The sequence below is a fragment of the Crinia signifera genome, chromosome 11 (assembly GCF_055691185.1).
Source record: "Crinia signifera chromosome 11, ASM5569118v1, whole genome shotgun sequence".
Lineage (NCBI taxonomy): Eukaryota > Metazoa > Chordata > Amphibia > Anura > Myobatrachidae > Crinia > Crinia signifera.
The window spans coordinates 110,178,125-110,197,915 of NC_139227.1; the positions used below are offsets into that span (position 1 = coordinate 110,178,125).

At 38.5% G+C, this 19,791-nt stretch overlaps 1 protein-coding gene and 1 long non-coding RNA gene across 2 annotated transcripts in view; one reads left to right on the forward strand and one right to left on the reverse strand.

Moving 5' to 3' along the window:
* Window positions 1–11,473, forward strand: part of LOC146045424 (uncharacterized) — a 52,247-nt gene extending 40,774 nt beyond the window's left edge. The window contains exons 3-4 of the long non-coding RNA XR_014465434.1: window positions 7,757–7,866; window positions 9,266–11,473. This is a non-coding gene — a long non-coding RNA (uncharacterized LOC146045424). The remainder of the gene's footprint in view (window positions 1–7,756; window positions 7,867–9,265) is intronic.
* BDNF (brain derived neurotrophic factor) overlaps window positions 1–18,461 on the reverse strand; it is a 71,096-nt gene extending 52,635 nt beyond the window's left edge. The window contains exon 1 of the mRNA XM_083164217.1: window positions 18,215–18,461. Within this exon, the coding sequence (XP_083020343.1) occupies window positions 18,215–18,217 (3 nt within the window). The 5' untranslated portion in view covers window positions 18,218–18,461. The remainder of the gene's footprint in view (window positions 1–18,214) is intronic.
* Window positions 18,462–19,791: the final 1,330 nt, after the last annotated feature.

Here is a 19,791-nt window from a genome sequence, read left to right on the forward strand (position 1 = left end):
CCAATTCGGTGCAGAGAAACATGTTTTTGTCAGTCACTCCTGTCCCCTAGGTAATATGTTAATGATTCTAAAACGACAAGGAAGGCCAACGAGAAATGGGGGTAAGGTCAACACATGTACAACAGCCACTAAGAGGCATGGCCAATTGAGATCATTGCATACACTGTTGTGTTGACTCGTCTCAAACCGTTGAGTTCTAACAATGACATTTCTCAAGTTGACAACAGTTGCAGGAAATAGAACGTATCTGAAACTTTCTGAGTCGGTAAAATTCTAAGCAACACTTAAAGAGCCATCAATCAGAGCACATTGAGGTACGGCTCTAGGGCCTTCAGACAAAAAAAAAGGTATATACTTTTAAAACGAAGGAGACCAGAACTCTACAGGTATCAATGTACATTAGACAAGTGAACTATAACATATTGCAGATGGAGCGCCTGCTAATCATCCCGCCAGCTCGCCATGGCGATGCTTCTGTCGGCGAATGGTGATGGCGGGGACGTGTGAGCGTCTCACTCGCTCTTGTGACCCTCTCGTTGGGCAGCAGGGAGCTGGGTCATGGTGCTTCCCTGCCCGTCTCCGCTTCAGTGAGATGAGCAGGGAGCAGGCAGTGAGTGGGGAGCCAGTGGGCAGCAGCAGGCAGTGAGCGGGGAGATGGGGACAGGGCTGCACAGGGCTTCCGGGAATTGAACGCGTGCGCGTTTCATGTGGGAGCCCCCCCTTTCTGGTGCAAGGTGGCGGAAGGCGATGATGATTGCTTCACCAGGAAACGCTCTGAGAGAGTCTCCAACTGTATGAACAATTGGGTTGCAACATTTATACTAATATGGATCAGTAGGCTTATGTTGTAGACATACAATGATTATTCACTGGTTCCAGTTACTCCATCACGGACTCCTTCATGGACTACGTTAAAATGACCAATAAGGAATTCATTTTTATTGCAATTTTAAGCAGAGGCATGTTTTTTTTTTTGTAATAAACATTTTTGGAACAATCATTTTTTAGTAATATCTCCCGCAAGATAAATGCAGTATTTTCACATTTTAAAAAACAACAACAACTTTTTGTAAATAATTAAATAGTCACCAGTTCCAAACAGACACCTGTCCTTTTAAAAGTGATGGAATTTTAATAGAAGTAATTGTCATTTTTAAGTGAATTCTGTAGTTACTACTCTCCTGGGATGTTGGGGAGACTCACACATTTTAGGGAGAGTTCTTGGATTCCTATGAGAACAGGCAGTCACCCTCATGTCTTCAGTTCCTCATTCTTGGAAAGTGGATGGGGCCTTAGTGATGGGGCTTGCCAAGAAACACTATGGCCCCACCCTCACTGCATGTCCCTTCCACTCTTGTTTTAGATATAAAAAGTAGGGAGTCATGCTGGCGATTAGGGAGTTAAAAACTGGTGGCTCCCCTACTTTGGTGCATCGACATGTACTGTACTCGCATGGCCAGCAATGTAGGCTCAGATACATACTACGATAAGTCAATGAGACCTGTAAAAGTTGCCTATCCACGGTTTACTAAATCTATGGAGGACTTTTTTCAACTAAAATCAATTGTATATTACAGATCCATAACAAGAGCAATTATGGTATAGTTGGGAAGGCAATGCATGGAAGCAGTGAAATGAGTGTAATCTGTAAAAGGTTTAATCGGGGATATGGAAATAATATTAGAAAAGCTGATATTTCCAGGCCCCAACTTCAAAATATTGACTTCAAATTACTGACACAGTGACCTTGAACTCATGCCCAGGGACAATTACAAAGGTCTCCGTCCACCTAACATGTACCACGGGCCTGAGGCCTGACCCATCACAGCACGGAACCCTCTCATATCACAGCACATCACCCCTCTCAACTCCCAATACCCTCTTAACAGCATAGTACTAGATTTCACTCGCAGCACCGCACAGCACCCCTCTCAACGCCCAGCACCCCCTCTACACATAGTACTAGGCTCCACTCACAGCACCCATCACTGCACAGCACCCCTCTCAACACCCAGCACCCCCTCTACACATAGTAGTAGGCTCCACTCACAGCACCCCTCACAGCACAGCACCCCTCTCAACACCCAGCACCCCCTCTACACATAGTATTAGGCTCCACTCACAGCACCCCTCACAACACAGCACCCCTCTCAACACCCAGCACCCCCTCTACACATAGTACTAGGCTCCACTCACAGCACTCCTCACAGCACAGCACCCCTCTCAACGCCCAGCACCCCCTCTACACATAGTACTAGGCTCCACTCACAGCACCCATCAATGCACAGCACCCCTCTCAACACCCAGCACCCCCTCTACACATAGTAGTAGGCTCTACTCACAGCACCCCTCACAGCACAGCACCCCTCTCAACACCCAGCACCCCCTCTACACATAGTACTAGGCTCCACTCACAGCACTCCACACAGCACAGCACCCCTCTCAACACCAAGCACCCCCTCTACACATAGTGCTAGGCTCCACTCACAGCATCCCTAACAACACAGCATCCCTTTTCAACACCCAACACCCCCACTACACATAATAATAGGTTCCACTCACAGCACCCCTAATAACTCCCTGCACCCCCTTTGCAGCATAGTTTTACTCACAGCAGCCCTCACAGCACCCCTCTCAACACCCAGCACCCCTTTACACATAATGGGCGCCACTCACATCACCCCTCACAACACAGCACCCCTCTCAACTCCCAGCACCCCCATTTTTTTATTTAAAGCACCCTTCACAGCACAGCACCCCTTCTACACAGAACAACTTCCCTCACTTTTACACCAAAGCTCTCCTGACTCATTACAACACAGCTCCCCTCACACCATATCATTGCTTTGTACAGCTCCCCCTCTTACCACCTCACCACTCTGCACCACTCTCATGCTCTCTGGAGCTTTGAGCACAGCCCCCATCTCAGCACACAACCACTCTCACACCACAGCACCCCCCCCCCTCCACTCACAACACCGCTTTCCCATGAAAGAACCCTTCAAATACAGCACCTCTCCAATGACAGCACCTATATCCCATCACAGCACCCCTCTCCCATCACAGCTCTCCTCACAGCACAGCACAACTGCCCTCACCAATTGCAGCAATGCTCTTTTCACCAATCACAGCACGGTTTTTCTCACACCACATCTCTGCTCTACCAAGCAACCAATCACGACTTACATACCAGCAGCCACTCAGCAAATGATTGGCTTAAATTTAAAATTCTGCTGGCTAGTCCTGATTGGCTGCAAGTCCATCAGCTGTGACAAGCTCATGATATGCAACAAATGTAAACAACGCCACAACTTCCTGCTTTTTGACCGGCACTTGAACAGTGACAGCCCCATTGATGGCCACTGATGTGAAGTACTGGTATGACACACATTAAGCACTGTGTGTGTGTGTGTGTGTGTGTGTGTGTGCGAGCTTGTGTAGTTACAGACTACGCACTGCACTGTAAATTTAGAAGTTGTTTAAGTAAACTATTAAAGCATGTCTAGATACCTTGGGGCTTTTGTCAATGCTGCGGACAGTTTTCTTTTTTATTCTGTCCAACTTTATTTCTTATTCTTGGGTTTTCCCATAGCGCTCACACTTGCCTTTGGCCAAAATGACAGGCCCTGCTGTCTTTGTTTATAAGAGGATGAAGAACGACCTGTTCTAACATCATATAAGAATTCAGGCCATGGTAACACTGAGATGTGGAATGTACTCACTGACATACACAGAGCAGTCTCATTGTCTGTCAATATCCACACCGACACTTATTCTTCCAACCATTAAATGAGGAACCGGCACAAAATATGTCTCAGAGTTTATTGCTGTTTTTTTTTAAATCTGATGTGTTTTGTTTATTTTTCCAAGGGATTGTTCAGTTTGAAGACTATTCCAAGATGGGAATTCTATCTCACATGGGATGTTGATATGGACAACCAATCAGAATCTACTTCTTATTTATTTAGAACCTTCTAGAAGATAATTGATAGTATCTGATTCTACTCCCAACTTAGTAAATTTCCCCCTCACCGTTCTAATTTTCAAAGAGCCTCAAAATCATTTTTTACAGTTAATATATATACACAGACATATATAGCCCCCTTCTATGTACTCTCCTTATGCATCCACACACTGTTGTATTCTGATTTCCATTGGTCAAATCTATACTGTAGTTCATTATATGTTATCAGTCATTTTCTGGTGCAATATGGGTTCCCTTGAGTACAGATTTGACTCTAGTGAAAAGAAGAAGTCACACACTGATAGGTCTGTTAAGCATGGAGGGTGTTCTAGCACTGCAATCTAATTCCTGGCCAAAAATCGCTTCACAGAGAGTTGTGTAGACTGGTGCGTTGTCCTGATGGAAGATGAAAAAAAAATTCCACAACCCTGGCCGCTTTTTTCTGATTCTTTCCCAGAAAGTTTCTAGAACATTTTTGTAGTTGATTCACAGTTGGGCCATCTGGTACCCAGCCTGCCAAAGAACACAATTAACATGGCTTGGAATGTTGATAGGCTTTGGCATGCTTACTTCATTCATTGGGGATGATGGTATTTACCAGTGCATGGACTGGCATTTTGCCTGAGATTCCTACTGGAAGATCCAGGTTCCTTCACTGGTAATAAATGTATCTAAAAAAATGCAAATCCGACACAAATAAATTTGTTCTGAAATTTAAGCAAGGCTTACGGTTTTTTTTGCAGATGGACAAAACCATGCTGCACTGCAGGTGGGGCAGATGTAACATGTGCAGAGAGAGTTAGATTTGGGTGACGTGTGTTTAAATCTAAAATGAAATCTAAATTGCAGTGTTAGAAAAGAGCAGCCAGTATTTACCCTGCACAGAAACAAAATAACTCCCCAAAATCTAACTCTCTCTGCACCTGCAGTGCAGCACAGTTTCACCCATCTGCAAAAACTTAAGCCCTGCAAACAGGTCTGAAGCAGGCACAAAGTACAATGTGCAAAATCAAAACATTCATATGTTTTGTATGTATGTTTTGATTTAGCATATTGCTCTTTGTCTGGCTACAATATGCCATGTGCCATTCTTTCTGCATATATATATATATATATATATATATATATATATATATATATATATATATATATATATATATATATACACACACACACACACACACACACACACACACACACACACACACACACACACACACACACACACACAGATAAGCATAAAATAAATAATTCTATGCTTTCAAAATCTATTCTCATCTTAACTTTCAGTACTGCTGCAAAAAAGCAAAATTGGAGTTAATTTTTATGCATCAGCTTTAAAGTTCAGATGACCATAAATTAGCTCTTGGAAAAATCAAAAATCAATTCAGAATGTTTTTCGGCCAAAAAAAAACTATTTGAGATATGTCAAACTCTTACAGTTAATATCAACATAATCAAAGACTAAAATTGTTCAGCGTGGGTGTACTTTGTCAATTGTCCATAAAGTACACTAATAAGTGAACTAGTTCTTCTGAGCAGCTTACAGGTTTGTACACCCACATTTCCCTCCTAATTATCTCCACAAGGATGAGATAGTTAGGTGTGATCTATGGCTTTTTCCTGGTATCACAGTGCCCACACACCTTCTGTAATTCATGAGTTATCAAACATGATGGGAGTCCTGTCAGCCAATCAAAAAGGCTGTTTCACAGAGAATATTCAATTAGAGATGTGGTTATGTATAAACCTTTTTTTTTTAAATAGATTAGTTTTTATTGTGCAGGTAAAAATGGAATTATTTAACCATTAAAGAACTTAAGAACATCCTCAAATTTGACAAACAAAAGAGAATATTGTTATTATTGAGGTGTGATTGTTGCGATATCACATTGTGAGGGTGGTAGAGCAATATGACTAAGGGGAAGATTGATCAGTGCTTGGAGAGAGATACATTGGAGAGAAATAAAGTGCCAACAAAAAGGCCCTGCTCATCAGAGAGCTTACATTTCAATGGGGCAAAGAGGGTAGTATGTAGACTAGAGGTGGGCAATAAGCGTTCCTCCAGCTGTTGAGGAACTATACATCCCAGCATGCCTTGAATCAGTTTCAGTATGGTCAAATAGCAAAACTAAGGCAAAGCATGCTGGGATGTGTAGTTCATCAACAGCTGGAGGGCCACTTATTGCCCACCCCTGATGTAGACCCTGTTATGCAGGCTCTGTTAGGTTAATATATGTGCTAAACTAATTTAAGCACATTATGCTCGCTGGCAGTACAATTGTAGACATGATGGTAAACCATCTTATTTAGTTATACGGCTAGCAGATATACATTGACGGTACATGCATCCCTTGATCTACTGTATATACATTCTGACATTCTGATTGCCAACAGTGCTTATGTTTTAGGATATAAAAAACCAAGGGGCAGATGTATTAACCCCGGTAAAGTGAAAGTGACCAGTGATAATGCAGCAGACAAACAGCCCCTAACTGTCTAGTTATAGCTGGGGTTGAAAATGGCTGTTAGAAGCTGATTGGCTGCTGTATTATAACCTTCGACTATCACTTCATCTGGCTTAATACATCTTCCCCCAAGTATGAGTAGTAAGCTCTAAAGATGTGGCCTTTTTAAATAATATGTAATATATGAAACGGTGAACTCAAGCCTCTTATGTAGATTAGATGCAAAATGGAGAAGAAATAAGATGCGTTAGAGAGTAAGATTGAGCCAAGATATTGTTTCTCTAGGATTGGTTAACGTAAATCCTTTGGGAGACAGCAAAAGATTAAAAAAAGACTGAGGTAGGCAGCAAAGTTGTCAAGGAATTAGAACGTAGACCTCCGAAGCAACAAATAATAACAATACAAAGATTGACTGGATACAATAGATTGATGGCGTAGTCTTTAAAAGAAGACAATGACTTACTCACAAAGTGCATTAAGGACAAATGATGCTGACTCTTTCTCTCAGAGTCTACGAGTGGCCGAGGAAGTTATTTGTGGAAGATAGATGCATTGGGACAAAAAGAGGTAAGATGGGCTACTGCAATATGAAGCAGGCTGTGGGATTTTGAAAATAAATAAATCACGAATGCATGTTCAATTCTGTTACACAAATATTGTAGACCAGAGAACAGAGGAGATGAGGTGTGCAGATGTTGGAATAAGGATAGCGGCAGTGGAAGTACACGGTGGACGGAAGATGGAACGATGGGAGCAGAAACAGTAAATTGGTGTGCATGGATGCCGGGGTTGGGGGAGATTTCGCTTGTAACCATGGGAATAAGAAAGTTAAAAGAAAGAAAGAGGACATCAGAATTTAATTGCAAAGTGAGAAACAATGATTGTAAAAATAAATATAATGCTGGAGAAAGAAGAGGACTATTGACAGCAGAGTTGTGGAAGTAAAGGACTGATATAGGACTGAATGGTGGCATCATGTGATAGACATGGATACATTTTGATTTTGTTTTAGGTGAATATTGAGAGAGTGGGCGAGGAAGATAGAGTTGGGTGTGTTGTCCAAGACCGTGACATCGATGACAAAAGCAATGAGAGTTGGGTTCACTCTGAAATGTGTTTTGGCCAGAATTGTGGATCTGTTTATTTTCAGTTTGCTAAGGCAGCTTATTGATGTTGCATCCATAATCTAGTGTTATTATTATTATTATTATTATTATTATTATTATTTTTTCTTATATATATATATATATATATGACTCAGGTGACCTTCAATCCCAAGGGAAGGTATATATATATATATATATATATATATATATATATTAAGGTTGGCCCCATTTCCAACATGCGTGTGCTCCAACAGCTAAGGAGAAGAGACAGACCTTAGCCTAGCAGTAGCCAAGGGAGGAGAAAGAAGAATGCACAGCCAAGAACATGGTAAGTATAGGGGCGTAATAGTTGGCGTTACAGATAGACGGGTGGCAGGACGGAAGAGAGGGCTTGCCGGGTTCCTTTATTAAGTATTATTATTATATTCTTATTCTCATTTGACTGAGATCACAGTACCTCCTCTGCAATTCCGCCAACAAACTTGCTTACACAGTGATGAATGGTAGATGAGGTTGGTGTAAATAGAACAACCTTTAGCCCACCGTTAGAATATCAACAGTGGCACAGAGTGTTTAAGCGCACACGAATCCTACATGTCAATATGTAATTTAATTTGAAGCAGGATCCACACACCCCTATATGAATCAAACAAGCATGTGATTGCTCTTTCATTTGGTTATGTCTGCATAAAATAATCACCATTAGTGTAATCCTGTATATATTGTTTAAATGTTTTTATTTCATATTCCATACGTGCTGTAATTGGTTACAGTATATATATATATATATTCACAAAAACTTATTGAAGGCTTTTGTTTTTTTTTATTGTGTTAAGTTACTTCTATTTATACATACTAGGGTTTAACAGATAATACAGTCAATGGCAAGTGACTTAGCAACAGCATTGTTGCGTAGAGACATACCATTTTCTGAAAAGGTAGGCTTATACTCGAGTATATATGGTAGTCTGTGATAATGAGCCTGATTTTTATTAACTGGTGTGCTGATGCATACCACCCAACATATCAAAAAGAACAACTGAGACAAAAAAATACCCTCTCCTAATCCACTTTAAAAACTACTGAAACCACATCATGATCTACCTAAACAAGTTTCACCACGTAACTTTTGGGGTCCACGAATAAGGACTGTCTTGGCAAAATGTGCAGTATTAGTTTGTTTTAGCAATTTGTTTTAATGTACTTCACTGGAAATGGTGAACATAGTGCATTTGTTTTGCACATTTAAGCCTAATTTATATGATGTACTATGCACAGACAAAACAGTAAACTTATATATATATACTATATTTTAATAACGATACAATTGATTTCTTAATATACGTATCTACCTTTTATGAAATGTATTGTTTAACCTATTTTTGAAATTGTGATCATATACTGTATACTAACTTGTATTCACTATCATTTAAATACTCGGAAGACTTGAGTAGGAACGTGTGAAGAGGCGGATAGCTTTCCACTGATCTGCATGGATGATATGCCTACAGAAAGCATAAAATTTGCCTTACAAATTAAATTAATTCACTTTGTGGGACATGTAAACCATTTGCATGCCTCTGAATCTATATTTTACACATTTATTTTCATATTTACAGAAGATTACAATTACAGAAAGCAACAATAGATTTGATGTAAGTGCAATATATTCAGATATATATTTTTTAATAAAAGTGACTATCAATCCAATGTCTTCAAATTTGCAGATATTCAAATGTAATTTTACATGAAAAATGGACCTTTGCCGGTTGAAATGGCTGTTCGGTCGAGCCACTGTACCTCTGATGTGGTAACTATGCTGTAATTCCACCAATACAACTTTTTTTGCTTTCACCTTATCCTGTGTGTGCTGGTTTTGTAATTTCCCTCATGCTGGGAGATAAAGTCTTTATACTATTCCTGTCTGGACCTTGCACCACGCCAATTTGATCTGACTAATGAGTGCCATCTTGAAACTGATAAATTTTCATGAAACAAAGTTTTCTGGACTTTGAATCATCACAAAGCAGGGTGGCACTATTTCAGTCAAGCTCCCAAATGTTTTGGTTTTTGGAATATTTTCGATATCAAATTTCTGGCAATGGGAGACTCGATCTGTATGTTTTTTATGTAATATTTTATGCTGGACATTTTGTATTCCATTTTCATTGGTAATTATGTTTTTCTGAAATGTACTTTGAGGATATTTCCTGCTCTATAAATGGTCCCCGCTACCCTTTGTCCTTAAATAACAGCCAACAATTAAATTGCAGTAGTTTTTTAAAATATACTTTTCAATGACAATTCTTTTTTTTTTTTAATTATAATTATTTGAAAAAAAAAAAATATCCGGTAAAAACTTGGAATTTTTTTTAAATTTTAGAATGAATGTTAGTTCTTGTTAAATGAACTATGATTTGAAACTAATACAATTCCAGGACCCAGAGCAATCAAACTATTTGAACAATTGAATACATTCAATGTAGCATCTGTTGTAGCTAAGGCAAGCAGTATATTGAACCACTTGCCTTGTGTCGGTAACTATTTATTCAGTATTTGGTAATACTGTAAGTGAATCAGATTTGTGGTGATTTGGGTTTTGAAAGGACAGTTAATGTAGAGCACAAAGTGTGTGGCTAAGGGAAATCTTTGAAAATAGCTTTAATCCAACTACTAAAACTGTCCGTTCTACGTGACTATCCAATTTGTGTGAAACCAATTTTTAGATTTCCTTTTGTATGACAAATCATGATGTCCTGCAAAGTTTTCAATCTACTGCATGTGGGGCTTCAGGCAGGCTGTTGATGAAAGTTGATAGAACAGGCCACATTGGGCCCAGAGAAAGACAAAACAAAAACTTAACCTACAGTTGTCCTTTAGGGTTCCTTAGAGGTTCTTTGTGCCTATAAGCAATTCAGTTTTATCATTCAGTGTTAATCCCCATACATTTGATTGTATGTCAACATGGGCATTAATACTGTGCCTCAGATATTCCAACTATAGTGCTGTATACTATTAGCTTTTCTATATATCGTGATTCTTAACACTTCAGATATCAAAGGAAATAGTTCACTAGGACAGCCTATGCCTTTATTTCATTACACCGTATCGGTTCGGATCATGTTCGATCGTCTTCCGTAAAATAATAAGTCATTTCTGGACACACACAATTACTATCTGGAATAATAAGTCCTGTTTAATTAATCATGTCATTTTTATACCATTTCTAAATATTTTTTCTTTTAAATAGTTTATGAACCCCTGTAATATTTAGGAAATAGAACATGAGGACACCTATGTCATCTGGCATTTTTCCCCCCAAATGAGTTATCCATGCCTTTAAAAAAAAAGAGACAAATACAATTTATTTATAATTCACGGAATCAGTACACTACTATATAATTGTCTTTACAAAATACAGCAGATGGTGGCACTCATTTCATATTAACTTTGAGGGTGATAAACACCGATTTATTGTACACGTTGCCCTTACTTTGCCTTACGTTGCGTTCTGTTATCTCCGTTACTATGTACACACCCACGTGGAATATTTTATTATTTCTTTTATATTGCATAAAAAGTAATTAATATATCCTATATTTGTAAATTAGAACACAATTATTGTAGAGTGTTTTTCTTCACACAACAAATACTGAACATGTATCGGGCTTATAAAAATGAATCACAATGACTTCTGACACCATGGAAGTTTAATATGTTTTATAAATGGCGTTCTGTTATATATATTTTCTTTAAATCTCTGTCAATTGCTAATAAATTGTGTAAAAATAATACAAACTACCACTGAGCAATGTGCATAAATGTAAATATAAAGAATATAATTTTTTATTTCAATTTATTCAGTGTTTTGCATTAACACAATGACAATGTTTTAATATTATTATTATTATTATTATTATTATTATTATTATTATTATTATTATTATAAAAAACACCAACAACAGAATAGAAGGTAAGGGCAATAATGATATTAATGATGATGATGATTGATGATGATGATGATGGTAATGATGAAGAGGAATATGCATGGTTATTTATATGGGGCAAACAATAAGTCAATCCAAAAACTCACTGTAAAAAGTAATTGTTTGCCAAATATTTTCCTACTATTCATGTAGCAAGTTGGGAGATCACTGTTTTGTTGGAGCCAATGGATAATTTGAATTTGTTAGTTCTATAAATTAATATGTATAGATTATTCTATGGTCAAAATGAAGTGTTTGTTTTAATGACCATTTTTAAAAAAAAAAAACAGATTAAAAAAAAAACTTTATAAAAATATCCCACTGGGAAATAGAATATTTTCCTTATTAAATACGTAAATTATGAATATTATATGTGGCTATGTTTACTTTTTTTTCTTGATTTTTATTTATTTTACTGATTTTCTATTGCATGATACAACAGATGCCACAACAGATGTTTACAGCACTTTTATGACGCATGTTATGCCACAATATTAGAAAAATAGATGTAGCTTGGAAGAGGACACATACTGTGCAATATTCAGCTTCGGTTAAAGAAGCAGAGTTCATCTGGACTAGAGTTTATCAAGCTTACTATAAATAAGCATACACACGCAGATATATATATATATATATATATATATATATATATATATATATATATATATATATATATAATTTGCTCTGAGAAACGCTTTAAGTTTTCCGAAGAGCTCTCTGTGAAAAAGAAAAATACATTGCTAAGTAAGTTGAACAATACACTATAAATGACCTTTCTTTTAAATCTACATAATACTGTATATATATATATATAAATGGGGTGAAGAGTTCTTCAAGAATAAATGAGCAGTCTCAAGGAAATACCAAAAACTGGTTCCACTTCCGGATCCATGGTAACAAGACCATGGGGGTATGCTATTTTTCTGGAGTCTATGTATGTATGTATATTTCAACGTTCCATATAAATGTGTTCATGTAAATATTAATAGACGTGTGATAAACATTTCATTACTTAAGTACTTATTCCCTTATATTTTTCTGAAAATGTTATATATTCTCATAATGAACATGTACTATATTTAAAATGAAATATGATTATTTACAAACTAATTGTTTTTATTGCATGGCGGTTATATAAATATTGTGTAATAAGTGATTTATTGTACACTTTAGAAAACTAGAAGCATCATTACACTTAGAAAAAAAAAATCTATAAAATGTAAGGAAGTGGAAAGGGTGGGGAAACTGTCCTTAAATTACATCAATATTCTATAAGAAATAACAAAAAATTTATTGCAGATTCGAAAAAAATATATGACAAACCGAAGATACAACTGTTGGTATCCTTCGGGATGATAATCAAGATTAATTTACAAATGTGATTTCTACAGCCAGTTTTCTTTTGTGTGTTATTAACAATCTTATTGGTAGCACTGCAGACAATAGACGATATATACACAATTGAATGAATATATAATGTGTAATAAAAGGTTTTGTTTTTGTGAGCCTACGTATTCTAGAGGCTTGCATTATCGACTGTGTTACATGACTCATAGTGAGTGTTCCATTCGTATACAGAAAAATGTATGAGTAATTTCAAACAATTTAATACAGATGTAGCTACGCTCATCGTTGCTGTGCCAATCACCAGGTGCGACATATGCGGCAATGGGCAGCATGATCCCACCGGCATGTGCATGCATCTAATGCACTCCCACAGCTAATTCAAAACCATTAAGTGGCAATGTTGCAGCGTAACGATTCCACGTCGTGGGTGCAAATTTGGCGTGCCAAACAGGAACGAGTGGTGGCAATCCAGCAATGATCACTTCCAACAAATAACATTTTGTTCCAAATTAAATATAATGCATTACAACAAATAAAGTCATCCTTGATTGAGTCTTTATATGGGCACAGAGCTTTTTCTTGTCCTCAAGTATATTTAGAATTGACAGTATGTGATGCAACATTTTATATACAGTCCAAAATCTGTCATAAAGGAAAATGAAATATGTTTACTAGTTTGTGCTGTATTGCTTATTTATGTATGGGCGAGCATGTTTAAGTTCACCAGTCAGGAAAGACATGACATTTTCTTTTAATGTCAACTTCTGCAAAACCAATTCCACTGTCAAAACAAGCTGGTTATGTGAGGTTACAAGGCCCATTGTGACATTCCAGTTAAGGCCTATTCCAGAGGGAGTCATGTTTTTTACTGGCAATTTGCCAACATTTTTGCATATCCCATCTGAGAAAAACAAACATCAAAACAATGTAACCGCAACACATGCATTTATAGAACAATAACAATCTTCAGCACCTTTAATAATTGAATATATATCATTATGGACAAACAAGACATCCCATGGGGTTTTACAGGGTAGTACATGAAATACTTTTTACTGGTGTTCTGTTATTCTGGCACACATATGTACTCTTCATTCATAATGCCTATACCTGGTCTTGGTAGGAGATGATGAAATAGTGGCACAACTCAAATTTGCAAAGTGCAGTACAGTATAGGGCATTACAGTCCTGCTTTCTAAAAGGACAGTAATCCAATAATATTTTAGTCACGTTTAACCTTGTTTTTTTTTGTCTCTATGTATAAGCTTTAAATCACTTTGAAACTATATTGAAATGTATTTTTTCTATTTTGTAATGCATCTCTGCTAAATATCTACAATCTATCTATCTATCTATCTATCTATCTATCTATCTATCTATCTATCTATCTATCTATCTACATACACTCTCTATGTACCTCTGTATGCAGTAGACTGTAATAGCATAAGGCTAGAACCATTATGTAGTAGTCTGTACACACGCTCACAGTGCCCACAACTTTAAACCAATCCAAATCGTTCTCTGTAGTAACAATTGACTGCAGAGTCTATAGTGCATCATTCATGGAATTCCGGAGTGGGCGGGCGCAGAGTTCTAGCAACACCTAACACTCCCTGTAAGGCATTGGATGCTGCTGCTGGCGTCACTAATCCTCTAGCAATCCCAGTCTCCCATGAATCAGAAGGGAAGATGGGCTCAGGCAGTTGGGCAGATTGCAAGCTCTTCTGGGTAAAACAGTTGTTGACCTTTGTTTTGCACAAAAATAATGTTGAAATATTTATATGGGCAACTATTTATACGTTTATTTAAACACTTGCACATATTTAATTTGCTTCAGTGACACTAGAAATTGATTAGTTGAAATGACTTGGAAACATTCCACTGACTCTTTATGACGTGCAAAGAAAATCTGTAATCAAGGGCAAGCATCCAATATTAGTGTGCTTTAATTATGGGTACAGTGCAGACGGTAAGGGGTAAAAATAGATGCAGTCAGACTATTCTCAGCATGTAACGTTTGATCTGTCATTGCATGTCTATATATATATCTATCTAATAATAATAATAATAATAATAATAATAATAATAATAATAATATATATATATATATATATATATATATATATATATATATATATATTATACAATTAATAATCTAGATCTGTACAGATAGACGGCTATTGAATGGGATGTGGATCTAGAGCAATTTACATGCTGGATAGCAATAACCCTGGCAATACAAGAGTAATGGGCTGAATCGGGTTAATGAACAGTAACGATACCCTTTTCATAGGGTGTGATTGAGAGCAGTTAAACAGAATGGGAAATTACACCTCTGTGCTGTAGTAAATTACACGTTTCAAGCAGCACAATCACCCCCCTCTGCTGCAAATGGCTATCCACTGTAAGTGTTGTGTGTCATTTCCTCTGCTCAGCCGTCAGACAAATTGGCAGCTTGGTGATAATTCTATTTAGCCTGCCGGACTGGGATCTGTAACGCAATGCAGTTCATCGCCGGCTGCCAGCCAGCCAGCCAGCCAGCCAGCCAGGAGTTAAATCTCCCTTTATTATTGGGAACCCTTAGCAACTGTAATAAGAATCTAGAACAAAAGGGGAGGGTGAGACCTACTGCAATCACAGTTGAGCTGTTAATATTATGTTCCTGCTAGCAAATAAATAAATAAAATAACCAAATAAAGATGGAAAATAAATAAAAGAAGTAGTGTTGTCCCCCCTCCAGCATGTGCCAGTGAAAGAGGTGTAGTGCAGGAGGGTAAGGGGAGAAGAGAAAGCGGTGTGCCTTTAATTGCTGTGGATTAATCAGCCTCCAGTTGTAACGTTCAGCCCTGCAGAATCGTATTTAAAGAAGCACCATCTGTGAAGGTGGGTGGCTGGGCTGGAGTTCCTTCGCTGCACGCTTGGAAATTTCATCAGATTGATCAGAAATCCCCCCTCCAGGATCTGGGAGAAAACAGGTCGATTTCAGAACACTTTGTGCTCCATCCAGTCTCCAGTTAAACCAGGTTGATACTAAGAGATAACACCCACCCACCCACCACCCTGTCATTACTGTGCCACACTCACATCCTCATCTGCCTTGTCATCTAGGTTGGGTTATATAAGGTGTTATAGAACTTCATATATTGTCGTTATAAATGTCTATTTCCATCTTTAGGGTTATCCCCCCATTGTCATTTAAATATGATAGATGATGGGTTGGAAATAGGGGGCTAATTGGTAGATGACAGGACATAGTGGGAGACAATGCGAAGGGTTTTTGTATTACATTATGCAATGTGTATGCAAACACAGGAGCCTGGCAGACAGTCAATGGATTAACATAATACAGCCCAGAACACTTTAAGGGTTCGGAGTTGTAGAATGCATAGAGTTGGTGCTTTCATTGTGTCTCCTGCCTTACAATAAAATAATAAATCTGACCTGGACTCTGTGTTATACAGCCTTGCCTGCGAGCAGTGTGTGTGTGTGTGTGTGTTATCTGATGCAGCATATCTGTAATCCCATCTACACACACTGCTCCCTATATCTGTGCTGGAGCACCGTCTCCATAGCATTCACCCATGCAGAATATTTTGGGTTATACACATATGGTGCGCCTACGTCATTTAGAACATGTTAATTTCGCTGTCAGGCACTGGAGATTCCCCATATAGAAACATTAAGAGTTTTTTTTTTTTTTGTTACATACAGCAGGTCTCTCCCCACCCACCCTGTGCCCCCCTGTTTTCTCTTCTAAATTACGTACCACGTACCATTGTGACTCAGAAAGACTGGGATATGAATCCCGGGCTGCATTAACCCCTGCTTGACTGCTCTAGTCTGCGAATGGTTGCTTGGCAGGGATATATAGGGTTAAGGTATATCCTCTCCCTTTTAAATGGTAACCCTTCCACCGCTGATCAATGTGGTTCTCGGTGACTTCCAGGCTGTTACATACAAGGAGGAGGGCACACAGTAGAACACGCTCTTTTAGTATCTTGGGACCCTTGTGATTTTTTTAAGAAAAAACTGCTGAGTTCCAAATCTTATTTTTAGCATCACGGCTATATTGTATTATTAGCTACATCGTTTACGTACATAGATTTAAAGCAAAACTCACATTTCCATTTTTTTTTCTTCCTGTGGCTACATTAGCAAATAATTAAAATAATTGGTTTCCAAGGTCTGGCATTACATGATTCTTATATACAGATCACTCCAGGCAAGCGATGAATGAATGAATGGTATAGATAATTTAATGTGCTCATATCACTACAGAATGCATGGACCATGCAAAATGAAAGGGGCATTAATGGATGCTAATCGACACATTACGATACAGTATCTGTCAATGGATGTTTCCAGAGATGCAACCAAACGAGACATATCTAAGACACAATCTAACCCCCTGCTTACCTTATTGAAAGCTAGCATAAGAATCATTCGTTACAATAGGTCCCGAGAGCCAAATAATAGCTTTTCCTAAACTTAACACTATAGATGGTAAGCTCTGTGCTCTATCCTCTGGGAGATGTCCAAGTTCGACAAAACTTAGGTGCATCTCTTAGTGGAATAGCCTCCTCAAACAGTTGGGGTGAAACAAAAAGGAGATGCCATGTGTGAGAGCATCAAGAGAGGAGACAGGCAGAGACATGAATTGGATGCTTCTTTCCGATTCAGCACTTCCCAGTTACAGCCACTGTCCAAGGTGCTGAAACGCAACCAGCTGTTTAAAGGGCTATCGTTATTTTTGCCTTATTAAAACCACACTTGATAATGCTCCACACTGCTGCATACCCACGCTATATCACGTGAATATTACCTTGCCAAATGGGTGATCACATGTTATGTGGACCCCTATGCTTGACAAAGGAAATACCCTTTTTTTTTTTTCCATCCATAGTCACCGGTAGACTTTAGGCACCTCTTGCAGAAGACGAAACAGCCAACTCTCTCCCTTTGGCTAGAAAATCCTAACACATTGCTGTAAAGATAGGGAGCTGCAATTATCTCTCTTGGTCGCATGCAGAAAATCCCCTGCTCCCAACTGATGGTTATCAGGAGAGCTGCTAGGATATTACAGGTACCTAGCAGAGTGCACCTAGTAAAATGCAGCCTCCAACGTCCAAGTTTGCAATACGCAGCCTGTAATCACACACTTAAATCATAGCATTTCAATTAAAGTTCTTTGGAAGCCCGAGTCTGGTGGCCTGGGTGATTACTATAAATGCATACATATCTATAAGATGTAAGACATTAAAAAATGCCCCATGAATTACAAATCTCCTTGAAAGCAGCACATGAATCATTTTTAAGATGAAAAAGATTAGTATTGCTACTTACCATTGTTATATGTTGCTGTCCTGGAGATACAAGTGTCTTAAAATCCAGTCTCTCCAACAGATGCTGGAAGGTAATGTCTCTTGTTTGAAGTCATCATGTGAGGACTATTGCTTTGCTCAGTGGATCGCCCACCACTTGGTGTGACTTATGAATGTAATATCCGCAAGCTTAAACTCTCAACCACCTTGGTGACTAGAAGACAGGAGGCAACTGGCAACGATGTTTCTGAACCTATAGCTTTATGCAATGCTCTGTCAGACAGACACGTTTATCCCTTAGATCCCAGGTGATCCCAGTCAATAAGGGAGGTTATCAGGGACTGCTAAATAACTATACAACAGAGCAAAACTTCTTCTCCAGACTGCAGCCTAGTAATATAGAACTGCTTCATCAGAAGTTACCACTCACCCAGGATGCTTATCTAAATAAACTTCTGTGGGGTTTGCAAGCTGAACTGAGACTGGGGATTCTATACAAGCTTGCAGGTAAGGTTACATTTGTGTTTGTCATAAGCAATATGCCATAAAGAAAGTAGACTAGGGAGTTCGACATCTTGGAGTCTAAGCATAGAGAACTTTAGAAAGTTTCCATTATGACAAACTCTTCATTGAAGAGAAAACAGCTTTGGGTATATAGACAGTACAATGACTTGTCAGTATACACAGCTTTGGGTATATAGACAGTACAATGACTTGTCAGTATACTCAGCTTTGGGTATATAGACAGTACAATGACTTGTGACTATACATTAGTGGTCAGAAGCCATTTACTCCTGATGTACACTCAATGGAAGCTGCATCCCCCCAACATGTATACAGTACTGTACGTGGTCTGCCTGTGGCAGCACAAGGATGATGATACTGTGTGTTTGTGTTGTATACAGAGTTGGGTCTGCGCACAGGTGGCTGCACTTTGTCACTTACATCACAATAAGTCATGACAATTATCGTATCATTCTAAACAACCAATTGCTCTTCTGCTGCAGTGGATCTATAGGTTCCAGTGTACCAGATGTTGATAGGGCATGCTGAGAGTAGTGGTTCCAGATCTGCGAGACCTACGTGGTTTCTAAATCATCTTTAACTCATTTTTACATAAAACACTTGACTGCACCCAAGCAGCTCATTACTAGTACCAGGGTTACTGTGATAAGCTGTTGGGGCTATGGCTGGTTTATGTCTTATTCAGAGACTTGCTCCTGATTTAGATAGAGCGTTCACACTGTGCAATGCAAACTGAAGATTGCGGGGTATTGTGCAGATTGCCTATCACAGTACAGTGCAGTAACTGTAGCTACAGCAGCGCACTGGCAGTACGATCAGAGAAGGGTTTGCAAAGCAACAAGTGCTGGTTCTGAGTGATGGAATGGAAGCGCAGTTGTGGTATGTGTGGATGGTAAAATGAATTTACTGGAGGCTCCATCAAGCAACCAGAGGATGATTTGCCAAAATCCATAGGTTTTTTTCGTCTTCTAATTGTTATAAGAGCCAGTAACAAATATGGTGCTACACGTGAATGCAGTGTGAGTAAACGACTATCTAGTTTGACACTTTTGTCTTTCTTCAGGATGTGATGAG